At 49.7% G+C, this 13,767-nt stretch overlaps 1 protein-coding gene across 6 annotated transcripts in view; it reads left to right on the top strand.

The window, feature by feature from the left end:
* lrrc9 (leucine rich repeat containing 9) overlaps positions 1-13,767 on the top strand; it is a 389,985-nt gene that overhangs the window by 27,791 nt on the left and 348,427 nt on the right. For all 6 annotated transcript variants that reach the window (XR_011938366.1, XM_072491694.1, XM_072491713.1 and 3 more), the window contains exon 3: positions 12,737-12,955. Coding sequence is in view for 5 of the 6 variants with exons in the window: in XM_072491694.1 (XP_072347795.1) it covers positions 12,737-12,955 (219 nt within the window). In the remaining variant the exon portion in view is untranslated. The remainder of the gene's footprint in view (positions 1-12,736; positions 12,956-13,767) is intronic.

Genomic DNA, 13,767 nt, shown 5'->3' on the forward strand with positions numbered 1-13,767 from the left:
CTTGGGGCAACCCATATTTTTCCGTCAGTGCTCCCAGACTCGCAAACGTCCCATCTACGAACAGATCTCTCAGTTGCACTACCCCAGCTCTTTGCCATGCTCCAAATCCCCCATCCATTCTCCCCGGGACAAACCTATGGTTATTTCTTATCGGGGACCGCACCGAGGCTCCCGTCCTTCCCCTATGCCGTCTCCACTGCCCCCAAATTTTTAATGTTGCCACCACCACTGGGCTTGTGGTGTATTTCTTCGGGGAGAACGGCAACGGCGCCATCACCATTGCTTGTAGGCTGGTCCCCTTGCAGGACGCCATCTCCAATCTCTTCCACGCCGCTCCCTTCCCTTCTCCCATCCACTTACACACCATTGAGATATTGGCGGCCCAGTAATAATCACTTAGGCTCGGTAGTGCCAGCCCCCCCCCTACCCCTACTACGCTGAAAGAACCCCCTCCTCACTCTCGGGGTCTTCCCGGCCCACACAAAACGCATAACACCTTTCTCAATTCTCTTGAAAAAAGCCTTTGTGACCATCACCGGGAGGCACTAAAACACAAAGAGGAATCTCGGGAGGACTACCATTTTAACCGCCTGCACCCTACCTGCCAGTGACAGGGACACCATGTCCCATCTCTTAAAATCCTCCTCCATCTGTTCCACCAATCGTGTTAAATTAAGCTGGTGTAAGGTTCCCCAATTCCTGGCTATCTGAATCCCTAAGTACCGGAAATCTCTTGTTACCTTCCTCAGCGGTAAATCATCTATTCCCCTACTCTGCGCCCCGGATGCACCACAAACAACTCACTTTTCCCCATGTTCAATTTGTACCCCGAAAAATCCCCAAACTCCCGAAGTATCTGCATTATCTCTTGCATCCCCTCCACTGGGTCCGCAACATACAGCAATAAATCATCTGTACACAAAGATACCCGGTGTTCTTCTCCTCCCCTAAGCACGCCCCTCCACTTCCTGGAGCCCCTCCGTGTTATGGCCAGGGGCTGAATCGCCAATGCAAACAGTAACGGAGACAGGGGACACCCCTGCCTCGTCCCTCTATGAAGACGGAAGTAATCAGACCTCTGTCTATTCGTGACCACACTCGCCAGCGGGGCCCTATACAGCAGCTGTACCCATCCGATATACCCTTCTCCAAAACCAAATCTCCTCAGCACCTCCCACAGATAATCCCACTCCACTCTGTCGAATGCTTTCTCGGCATCCATTGCCACCACTATCTCCGCCTCCCCCTCTGGCGGCGGCATCATCATTACCCCTAGCAACCTCCGTATGTTCGTGTTCAGCTGTCTCCCCTTCACGAACCCGGTTTGGTCCTCGTGGACCACCCCCGGGACACAGTCCTCTATCCTCGTCGCCATCACCTTGGCCAGAATCTTAGCATCTACATTTAAAAGGGAACTGGGCCTGTAGGACCCGCATTGCAGCGGGTCTTTTTCCTTCTTTAAAAGGAGCGATATCGTTGCCTCCGACATAGTCGGGGGCAGCTGCCCCCTTTCCCTAGCCTCATTAAAGGTTCTCGTCAAAAGCGGGGCCAGCAAGTCCATATACTTCCTATAAAATTCCACCGGGAATCCGTCTGGTCCCGGGGCCTTCCCCGCCTGCATGCTCCCAATCCCTTTCACTACCTCCTCCATCTCAATCTGTGCTCCCAGTCCCACCCTCTCCTGCTCCTCCACCTTAGGGAATTCCAGCTGATCCAAGAAACACATCATTCTCTCCTTCCCTTCCGGGGGCTGAGCCTTATATAACCTTTCATAGAATGCCTTGAACACCCCGTTCACTCTCTCCGCTCCCCGTTCCATCTCTCCCTCCTCATCTCTCACCCCCCCTATCTCCCTCGCTGCTCCCCTCTTCCTCAGTTGGTGGGCCAGTAACCGACTCGCCTTCTCTCCATACTCATACTGTACACCCTGTGCCCTCCTCCATTGTGCCTCTGCATTACCCGTGGTCAACAGGTCAAATTCTACGTGTAGCCTTTGTCTTTTCCTGTACAGTCCCTCCTCCGGTGCCTCCGCATATTGCCTGTCCACCCTCAACAGTTCTTTCAGCAACCGCTCCCTTTCCTTACCCTCCTGCTTTCCTTTATGTGCCCTGATGGATATCAGTTCCCCTCTAACCACTGCCTTCAACGCCTCCCAGACCACTCCCACCTGAACCTCCCCATTGTCATTAAGCTCCAAGTACCTTTCAATACACCCCCTCACCCTTAAACATACCCCCTCATCCGCCAATAATCCCATATCCATTCTCCAGAGTGGGTGCTGTTCTTTTTCCTCTCCTACCTCCAGGTCCACCCAATGTGGAGCGTGGTCCGAGATAGCTATGGCCGTATATTCCGTCCCTGTCACCTTCAGAATCAGTGCCCTTCCCAAAACAAAAAAGTCTATCCGTGAGTATACTTTGTGGACATAGGAGAAAAACGAGAACTCCTTACTGCTAGGCCTACTAAATCTCCAGGGGTCTACTCCTCCCACCTGCTCCATGAAGTCCTTGAGCACCCTAGCCGCTGCCGGCCTCCTCCCGGTCCTGGACCTCGATCTGTCCAGCCCTGGGTCCGGCACCGTATTAAAGTCTCCCCCCATTATCAACTTTCCCGTCTCCAGGTCCGGGATACGTCCCAACATACGCCTCATAAAATTTGCATCATCCCAGTTCGGGGCATATACGTTCACCAGAACCACCGCCTCCCCTTGCAATCTGCCACTCACCATCACGTATCTACCCCCACTATCCGCCACTATGGTCTTTGCCTCAAACAGTACCCGTTTCCCCACTAAAATAGCCACCCCCCTGTTCTTCACATCTAAACCCGAATGAAACACCTGCCCCACCCATCCTTTACGTAGTCTGACCTGGTCTGTCAGTTTCAGATGTGTCTCCTGCAACATAACCACATCTGCCTTTAATTTCTTTAGGTGTGCGAGTACCTGTGTCCTTTTAATCGGCCCGTTCAGCCCTCTCACGTTCCACGTGATCAGCCGGGTTGGGGGTCACTTTACCCCCCCTTGTCGACTAGCCATCCCCTTTTTTAACCCAGCTCCTCACCCGGTTCCCACGTACCCGTATATCCCCCCGACGGCACCCTCCCGTCTCGACCACCCCACCCCATACCAGCTCCCCCTTCTCCTTAGCAGCAGCAACCCAGTTAACCCCCCCCCCTCCGCTAGATCCCTTTCTAGCGTAGTTGCACCCCCCATGTTGCTCCCAGAAGTCAGCGAACTCTGGCTGACCTCGGCTTCCCCCCTTGTCCTCGGCACCGACTGTGCGAGGCCCCCTCCTTCCTGCGTCCCTGTTCCCGTCATAATTACCATAGCGCGGGAACAAAGCTCCTATCAAGAGCCCCTAATGACCGGCGCCCACAGTTCCTCATCTCCCCCCCCCCCCCCACAACATGGGGAAGAGAGAAAAGTTACAGGGTCGCAAGATTAACAATTTGAAAAATCATCCCCTCCCCCCTTTTTCCCCCCCTCACCCTACATAATCACCCCACCACTTTGTCCCAAACGTTCTTTTTCTCGCCCGCCTATTCCAGCTTCTCGTCCACAATAAATGTCCACGCCTCTTCTGCCGTCTCAAAGTAGTGGTGCTTCCCTTGGTATGTGACCCACAGTCTTGACGGCTGCAGCATTCCGAATTTGACCTTTTTGTGAAGCACCGCCTTAGCCCGATTAAAACTTGCCCTCCTTCTCGCCACCTCCGCACTCCAATCCTGGTATACGCGGATCACCGCGTTCTCCCACCTACAGCTCCGAGTATTCTTCGCCCATCTGAGTACCATCTCTCTGTCATTATAGCGGAGAAACCTCACCACTATAGCTCGAGGTATTTCTCCAGCACTCGGTCTTCGCGTCATAACTCGATAAGCTCCCTCCACCTCCAAAGGGCCCGCCGGGGCCTCCGATCCCATTAGCGAGTGAAGCATCGTGCTCACATATGCCCCGACGTCCGCCCCTTCTGCATCTTCGGGAAGACCCAGAACCCTTAAATTCTTCCTCCTCGCATTATTCTCCAGCACCTCCAGCCTTTCCACACACCTTTTGTGCTGTGCCTCGTGCATCTCTGTCTTCACCACCAGGCCCTGTATTTCATCTTCATTTTCAGCAGCCTTTGCCTTCACGACCCGAAGCTCCTGCTCCTGGGTCTTTTGCTCCTCCTTTAGCCCTTCAATCGCCTGTAATATCGGGGCCAGCAGCTCCTTCTTCATCTCCTTTTTCAGTTCTTCCACACAGCGCCGCAGGAACTCTTGTTGGTCCGGGCCCCATACCAAACGGCCACCTTCCGACGCCATCTTGCTTTGAGCTTGCCTTCCTTGCCGCTGCTCTGGAGGATCCTCCGCAATCCGGCCGCTTTCCTCTCCCTTTTCCATACGTGTCCGGGGGGATTCCCTTCTGGTTTACCGCACAGTGTTTTTTGCCGTTAAAATTGCTGCTGGGGCTCCTATCAAGAGCCCAAAAGTCCGTTCCACCGGGAGCTGCCGAAACGTGCGACTTCACTGGTCATCGCCGCACCCGGAAGTCCCGGCTGCTGTCTTTCTTATCGGACAACAAACTTTTGAAAGGCTTCGCATTGGTATCCTGCATCTGGGCTTGAGCGATATCAAGGCTGGGCTGGCAACATATCATTGACCATCATCGGTACCACAATGACCCCGGTTATCCATGGACAACAGTTGCTAAGGCTACTGCTAGTAGCGTTACAAGGGCCCAGGCCCAGCCTCCTAGGTCGTATTTGGTTGCAAAGACTCCAGCAGGACTGGCAACAGATTCTCCAGATGGGTACCGGTGGTGGAGGCACGCCCAGCTGGGGCTTACAAATCGGCCGAATAAGAGCTGACCTGTAGTGCCGATGATCTGTAGTCCCGATTGGGACCTTTGTACTGGAAGCCGTGTTGCAGCCTTCATTTTGTGTTAGTTTATTAAATACAGTTCAACTTAGCTTCTCACACCTCCTGAGCTTTTATACAAACCAAAATCAACATTGACTATATATTCTTCAACTTTGGCGTTCTTCATCTTTGGCGTTCACCCGTTAACGATTATGATTGTTCAACTAAGAAACCCCTTGTTACAGTTCATTGGCTCTGTGGGTTCTTGCGTGGCTGAGAAGCCCGATCTTAGAACCCCATCTTTTTTTCTGTTTTTTAGAATATTTTTATTGAAGGCATTTGCATATATACATAGAAATATCAGAAAATCACAAATACAAAAACACAGGCTAACCACAACCCCTGATAACGAGTCCACAACTCTCCCCACCCCCTTAGTTCCCTCACCCAAAAAACAAAGGAAAATCAGAAAAAAAAACAAGTCACCCCCACCCGCTGGTGCCTTAATTCACTTTAGAGAAGTCAATCTTTGACTTCCAGCTCCAGGGGCTCCCGTCACCACCTCCCGTAAGGCAAACGTGACGTTTTCCAAGTAATTCTGCCAGGTCGCTCACCCACACCACTGCGACAACTCAACAAAATCCCTCTCTGAGCTATCACGGAGGCAAAGGCCAAGATGTCGTCCTCTCTCCCCACCTGAACTCCCAGATCTTCCGATACTCCGAATATCGGCACCTCCAGTCTTGGGGCCACCCCTACACCCAGAATCTCAGACATAATGTCACAGAGGGGGTTGTCCCCCTCTCGAACAGGTATACCCCTTTGGATACTGTCGGGGGGGGGGGGGGGGGGGGATAGCCTATCAGGGGAAAACAGCAGCAGCCAGAGCAGTGGCACCACGGCTGGCTCTGATGTTCAGAAGGGAGGGTCAAAGCGCAGAAGAGCAATAGTAATAGGGGACTCTATAGTCAGGGGCACAGATAGGTGCTTCTGAGGACGTGAAAGAGACTCCAGGATGGTATGTTGCCTCCCTGGTGCCAGGGTCCAGGATGTCTCCGAACGGGTAGAGGACATCCTGAAGGAGGAGAGCAAACAGGCAGAGGTCGTTGTACATATTGGTGCTAACGACATAGGCAGGAAGGGGCATGAGGTCCTGCAGCAGGAGTTCAGGGAGCTAGGCAGAAAGTTAAAAGACAGGACCTCTAGGGTTGTAATCTCGGGATTACTCCCTGTGCCACGTGCCAGTGAGGCTAGAAATAGGAAGATAGAGCAGCTAAACACGTGGCTAAACAGCTGGTGTAGGAGGGAGGGTTTCCGTTATCTGGACCACTAGGAGCTCTTCCGGGGCAGGTGTGACCTATATAAGAAGGACGGGTTGCATCTAAACTGGAGAGGCATAAATATCCTGGCCGCGAGGTTTGCTAGTGTCACACGGGAGGGTTTAAACTAGTATGGCAGGGGGGTGGGCACGGGAGCAATAGGTCAGAAGGTGAGAGCATTGAGGGAGAACTAGGGAATAGGGACAGCATGGCTCTGAGGCAGAGCAGACAGGGAGAAGTTGCTGAACACAGCGGGTCTGGTGGCCTGAGTGCATATGTTTTAATGCAAGAAGTATTACGGGTAAGGCAGATGAACTTAGAGCTTGGATTAGTACTTGGAACTATGATGTTGCCATTACAGAGACCTGATTGAGGGAAGGGCAGGATTGGCAGCTAAACGTTCCAGGATTTAGATGCTTCAGGCGGGATAGGGCAGCACGGTAGCATTGTGGATAGCACAATTGCTTCACAGCTCCAGGGTCCCAGGTTCGATTCCGGCTTGGGTCACTGTCTGTGCGGAGTCTGCACATCCTCCCCGTGTGTGCGTGGGTTTCCTCCGGGTGCTCCGGTTTCCTCCCACAGTCCAAAGATGTGCAGGTTAGGTGGATTGGCCATGATAAATTGCCCTTAGTGTCCAAAATTACCCTTCGTGTTGGGTGGGGGTACTGGGTTATGGGCATAGGGTGGAGGTGTTGACCTTGGGTGGGGTGCTCTTTCCGGGGGCCGGTGCAGACTCGATGGGCCGAATGGCCTCCTTCTGCACTGTAAATTCTATGATAATCTATGATAATAGAGGGGGATGTAAAAGGGGTGGCGGAGTTGCGCTACTGGTTAGGGAGAATATCACAGCTGTACTACGGGAGGACACCTCAGAGGGCAGTGAGGCTATATGGGTAGAGATCAGTAATAAGAAGGGTGCAGTCACAATGTTGGGGGTTTACTACAGGCCTCCCAACAGCCAGAGGGAGATAGAGGAGCAGATAGGTAGACAGATTTTGGAAAAGAGTAAAAACAACAGGGTTGTGGTGATGGGAGACTTCAACTTCCCCAATATTGACTGGGACTCACTTAGTGCCAGGGGCTTAGAAGGGGCAGAGTTTGTAAGGAGCATCCAGGAGGGCTTCTTAAAACAATATGTAGACAGTCCAACTAGGGAAGGGGCGGTACTGGACCTGGTATTGGGGAATGAGCCCGGCCAGGTGGTAGAAGTTTCAGTAGGGGAGCATTTCGGGAACAGTGACCACAATTCAGTAAGTTTTAAAGTGCTGGTGGACAAGGATAAGAGTGGTCCTAGGATGAATGTGCTAAATTGGGGGCAGGCTAATTATAACAATATTAGGCAGGAACTGAAGGACCTAGATTGGGGGCGGATGTTTGAGGACAAATCAACATCTGACATGTGGGAGGCTTTCAAGTGTCAGTTGAAAGGAATTCAGGACCGGCATGTTCCTGTGAGGAAGAAGGATAAATACGGCAATTTTCGGGAACCTTGGATTACGAGAGATACTGTAGGCCTCGCCAAAAAGAAAAAGGAGGCATTTGTTAGGGCTAAAAGGCTGGGAACAGCCGAAGTCTGTGTGGAATATAAGGAAAGTAGGAAGGAACTTAAGCAAGGAGTCAGGAGGGCTAGAAGGGGTCACGAAAAGTCATTGGCAAATAGGGTTAAGGAAAATCCCAAGGCTTTTTACACGTACATAAAAAGCAAGAGGGTAGCCAGGGAAAGGGTTGGCCCACTGAAGGATAGGCAAGGGAATCTATGTGTGGAGCCAGAGGAAATGGGCGAGGTACTAAATGAATACTTTGCATCAGTATTCATCAAAGAGAAGGAATTGGTAGATGTTGAGTCTGGAGAAGGGTGTGTAGATAGCCTGGGTCACATTGAGATCCAAAAATACGAGGTGTTGGGCGTCTTAAAAAATATTAAGGTAGATAAGTCCCCAGGGCCTGATGGGATCTACCCCAGAATACTGAAGGAGGCTGGAGAGGAAATTGCTGAGGCCTTGACAGAAATCTTTGGATCCTCACTGTCTTCAGGTGATGTCCTGGAGGACTGGAGCATAGCCAACGTTGTTCCTTTGTTTAAGAAGGGTAGCAAGGATAATCCAGGGAACTACAGGCCGGTGAGCCTTACTTCAGTGGTAGGGAAAGTACTGGAGAGAATTCTTCGAGACAGGTTCTACTCCCATTTGGAAGCAAATGGATGTATTAGTGAGAGGCAGCATGGTTTTGTGAAGGGGAGGTCGTGTCTCACTTACTTGATAGAGTTTTTCGAGGAGGTCACAAAGATGATTGATGCAGGTAGGGCAGTGGATGTTGTCTATATGGACTTTGACAAGTCCCTCATGGTAGACTAGTACAAAAGATGAAGTCACACGGGATCAGGGGTGAGCTGGCAAGATACAGAACTGGCTAGGTCATAGAAGGCAGAGAGTAGCAATGGAAGGATGCTTTTCCAATTGGAGAGCTGTGATCAGTGCTGGGACCTTTGGATTTGGAGGAAAATGTAACTGGTCTGATTAGTAAGTTTGCAGACGACACAAAGGTTGGTGGAATTGCGGATAGCAATGAGGACTGTCAGAGGATACAGCAGGATTTAGATTGTTTGGAGACTTGGGTAGAGAGATGGCAGATGGAGTTTAATCCGGACAAATGTGAGGTAATGCATTTTGGAAGGTCTAATGCAGGTAGGGAATATACAGTGAATGATAGAACCCTCAAGAGTATTGAAAGTCAGAGAGATCTAGGTGTACAGGTCCACGGGTCACTGAAAGGGGCAACACAGGTGGATAAGGTAGTCAAGAAGGCCTACGGCATGCTTGCCTTCATTGGCCGGGGCATTGAGTATAAGAATTGGCAAGTCATGTTGCAGCTGTACAGAACCTTAGTTAGGCCACACTTGGAGTATAGTGTTCAATTCTGGTCGCCACACAACCAGAAGGATGTGGAGGCTTTAGAGAGGGTGCAGAAGAGATTTACCAGAATGTTACCTGGTATGGAGGGTATTAGCTATGAGGAGCAGTTGAATAAACTCGGTTTGTTCTCACTGGAACGAAGGAGGTTGAGGGGCGACCTGATAGAGGTCTGCAAAGTTATGAGGGGCATAGACAAAGTGGATAGTCAGAGGCTTTTCCCCGGGGGTAGAGGGGTCAATTACTAGGGGGCATAGGTTTAAGGTGAGAGGGGCAAGGTTTAGAGCAGATGTACGAGGCAAGTTTTTTATACAGAGGGTAGTGGGTGCCTGGAACTCGCTCCCGGAGGAGGTGGTGGAAGCAGGGACGATAGTGACATTTAAGGGGCATCTTGACAAATACATGAATAGGATGGGAATAGAGGGATAAGGACCCAGGAAGTGTAGAAGATTGTAGTTTAGTCGGGCTGCATGGTCGGCACGGGCTTGGAGGGCCGAAGGGCCTGTTCCTGTGCTGTACATTTCTTTGTTCTTTGTAACCCCTGCCAGAACCCCCTCAGCTTTGGACATGCCCGGAACATCTGGACATGATTCGTGCCACCCCCCTGCACACCACCTACACCTATCCACCACCCCTGCAAAGAGCCGGCTGATCCTCGCCACCGTCTGTAGGCCCTATGCACTATCTTAAATTGGATTAGTCCTAACCTCGCACATGACGAGGTTGCGTTCTCCACAGGGCTTCCTTCCTCAGCCCAGCCTTCACCTCCCCACCCAACTCCTCCTCCCATTTATACCTGATTTCTAGAGCCGCATCTCCGACCGTGCATTTGGCAGGTGTTTCCAGGAGGTGGGATCAGTCCTTGTACTCTAAATCGCTGACATTCCTTTCTCAGGCTCCTTTTCCGGGCCTCTCCAGGTCATCTGGAGTCCTTGAAGAATGTGTCCCTTCAATCAGTAGCTTCCTCCAAGTAGGTCTCTTCTGAGCAAGGGTTTCCCAAGCATTGATGTCTATGTTGCATTTCTTGAGGTAAGCAATCTCACTCTTTCCTATAAGTTTGTCAACGCTGTCCCAATAGAGTGTCACAATAGAGTGTTGTTGGAGGCTCTGTAGGTTGACTGCTTTCGTTGAACTCCAATTCATTCACGTTACTGATGCTGCTACCCCTGGAGAATCAAACAGCTACCATGTTGCTGTGTTTTGGATCTGCAACACTCAGCAATGTGTTTCCATTTCCTGCATTTGATGCATTTTGAACCATATGAAAAACAGGTTGTTCTGCTTGATGGGTGCTGTTCGCTATATTGCGAATGTTTTGGTTTCCCGCCTAAAATTTCTCCTTCGTGTCTCTGATTGTTCGTTGAAGATACATATTGATGGCTGCTTAAAACTTTTTCTCACTGGCAACACGGTGGCACAGTGGTTAGCACTGGGACTGCGGCGCTAAGGACTTGAGTTCGAATCCCGGCCCTGCATCACTGTCTGTGTGGAGTTTGCACATTCTCCCCGTGTCTGTGTGGGTTTCACCACCGCAACCCAAAGATGTGCAGGTCAGGTGGGTTGGCCACGCTAAATTGCCCCTTAATTGGAAAAAATATAATTGGGTACTTTTTTTTTTTTTAAATTAAAAAATCTTTTTCTCACAGCAGCTGCTTGGGGAGTAAATTGCTATATATTCCACAAACAACTCGGTTCCTGATTAGGTCTTCTGTGAGAGTTCCGAACACATATTTTGTTGCCAATATTTTTAGGATGGCAATGTAAGATTGCATTGACTCCTCTGCTCTTTGGTTCCTTGAATTGAACGCATGTCTATCAAGGATTTAGTTTTTTACCGGTTGACAGATTTTCTCAAACAATTTCAGGATTGTCCCAGGGTCTTTTTCCTGCTCTGTCTGGGGAAAAAAAAACCTTGCATATTTCGACGGCCTCGGGGCCCATGAATTTTAATAGGGTATAAGCCTGTACCTCATTCATCCACACTCCAGAAACACGAGTGGGTACACACAGGGAGAGACCGTTCATCTGCACTGTGTGTAAAAAATGATTTGCTGATTCATACACTCCAGAAACAACAGCAAGTTCACACGAGGGAAAAAACATGGAAATGTCAGGACTGTGGTCAAGGATTCAGTAGACCAGCCGAGTTGGAAATTCATCAGCGCATTCACACTGGGGAGAGGCCATTTTTATGTTGTGTGTGTGGGAAGGGATTCACTCGGCTATCCGCCCTGCTGACACACCAGCGTGTTCATATCCTATTCTGTATCGAGTCCCACATACAATTTCCTGTTTACTTACATTGGTTCCTGGTCCCACAATGCCTTTGATTTAAAATTTCCATCTGTATAACAAATCCCTCCATTACCTTGCATACCCCTATCTCCATAACCACCTCCAACACTACAAACTCTCCTGACACCCAGACACTCAGTTTTCCGATTCTAGCCTCTTTGCGTCACATTGGTACTGATAATGGCACCTGTTTTGAGTTATCTAGTCCCCATGCTATGGGGCCTGTTTTAAAGTGGCAGGGAATCCTGGCCGAGAGAGTAGGTATCAGTAAATTTGCTACAGGTGGTATGTCGGGAGGCTAAACCTATTAGCAGCAGTTACATATAGGAGATCTGTATTTTTGTTTTAGTTATTTATGAGAAGAATATGTGTGTTCCCACTATTGCTATTAGTTATCAGTAAGTTATTAATTGCTGATGGAATGAAAATTTGGTCCACCTTTGGCTCTGTGCGTGCATGATTCCCCCATCTTCAGTTTCCAATGTTTCTGGTCATCAGTTTTCCTTCTTCACCTGCTCATGAGTTGTTTCTTGGCTTTTGGAACATGTCACACAACAGCAATTGACCGAAAACTATGAGCAAATAATGTTCAACTACAAGGGAATCCACCTTTAATGGTAAATGGAATAACATTGTAGATGTTACACGGTAGCACAAGTGGCTAGCACTGTGGCTTCACAGCGCCAGGGTCCCAGGTTCAAATCCCTGCTGGGTCACTGTCTGTGCGGAGTCTGCAGGTTCTCCCCGTGTCTGCGTGGGTTTCCTCCGGATGCTCTGGTTTCCTCCCACAGTCCAAAGACGTGCAGGTTAGGTGGATTGGCCATGATAAATTGCCCTTTTTGACCAAAAAGGTTAGGTGGGGTTATTGGGTTACGGGGATAGGGTGGAAGTGAGGGCTTAAGTGGGTCGGTGCAGACTCGATGGGCCGAATGGCCGCCTGCACTGTATGTTCTATGTTCTATGTCACTAGGTTAGACATCGTATGCTGAGAGTACCAGGTGGTTTAACCTTCAGGGATACCTCCATCCAGAGCTGGTAACCCTAAATTAAGTGCAAATTTGAAACCTATGCTTTCTACGAGATATAGTGTGCTTTTTTTTAGAAGAGGCGCAGAAACAAGAATCCTAGATTCAGTGATGGTCCCCCTATGTCATAGTTTCTAACTCATGGCATACAATGAGAAGCTTCAAGGTTTTTGGTCCTTCAACATGGTTAGGTTTCCACCTGTGGCAATCCAAGTTAAATGGCCCACTTGCAGTTAAAATCTGTATTAATTTAACTCTGGCTGTTTATAACTTAATAGTAAAAGTAAAAGCTAAATTGCACTTCTCATCCAAGAAATCTATTTTTGAAATATTTTCTATTTTTTAGTGCATGTGTAATGGATTGTCGCCTGAGAAGATTGCTGAGCAAGGACCATCAGTCACTGAACTCGAAATGTTTTTCTCGGGGTATCCTCGAATGGTGGGGCTGCTATACTTTCCAAATTTAGTTGTTCTTACATTAGTGAAGCAGGATATCGGGCGGATTGAAGGTTTGGAAGCATGTCCTCTGCTTACTCAACTATGGATTGCTGAGTCACATTTAGTGGTGAGTTACATGTTTCTGTGGAACTAAAAGCAAATATTTTGGGTAGTAGTGATGGGTAGCAGAAACCTTTCTTTTTTAAAAAAATGTATTTTATTCCAATCATATCCAAAGGTACAAAAACATAAATAAATCTGAAAACATTCTCCACAGTTCACAGTTTGTGCAGGTTTCCACCCCCCCCGCCCCATGACGGACAGCTCCTCAAACATGGTCAATGACAGTCCCCACCGTATCTCAATGCCCTCTGCTGATTCCCCTCAATTCGAACTTGATCTTTTACAGCTGGAGAAAGTAATACAGGTCCCCCTGCCAGGCCGCAATCCCTGGTGGCGTTGTCGACCGCCATTCCAACAGAATCCTTGGCCGGGCAACAATAGAGGCGAAGGCCACAATGTTGTGTACCTCCTCGGCACCAGTGACAGTGCCGCTGTCACCATGGCCCTCAGGCAGGACCTTGTACTCGACTCCTCCTCCATCCTAACACACTCCAAACCTTCTCCCTCCCACCACAGCCTCACCTCCTCCACCCAGTAGTAGTGCAACAGATTTGGTAATGCTAACCCCACTTCTGCCTCTGCAGCAGGACCCTGTTCACCCTTCCCCTTCCTTGTCGGTATCTTCAGACTTTTCGTGGACGTGGCCTGCCTCCGTAGCTGATGGACTAGCATGTGTCTCGCCTTCTCTCCATGTTCATACTGCACCCCCCTCGCCCTCCATAGCTGCCCCATTGCCTTCTCCATCGTCAGCCTGTCAAACTGCCCCTGTAACCTCTTCCTATTCTCCAGCCCCTCTTTGGTGGTGGCATTCGAATA

The sequence above is a fragment of the Scyliorhinus torazame genome, chromosome 2, assembly GCF_047496885.1.
Source record: "Scyliorhinus torazame isolate Kashiwa2021f chromosome 2, sScyTor2.1, whole genome shotgun sequence".
In the NCBI taxonomy this organism is placed as follows: domain Eukaryota; kingdom Metazoa; phylum Chordata; class Chondrichthyes; order Carcharhiniformes; family Scyliorhinidae; genus Scyliorhinus; species Scyliorhinus torazame.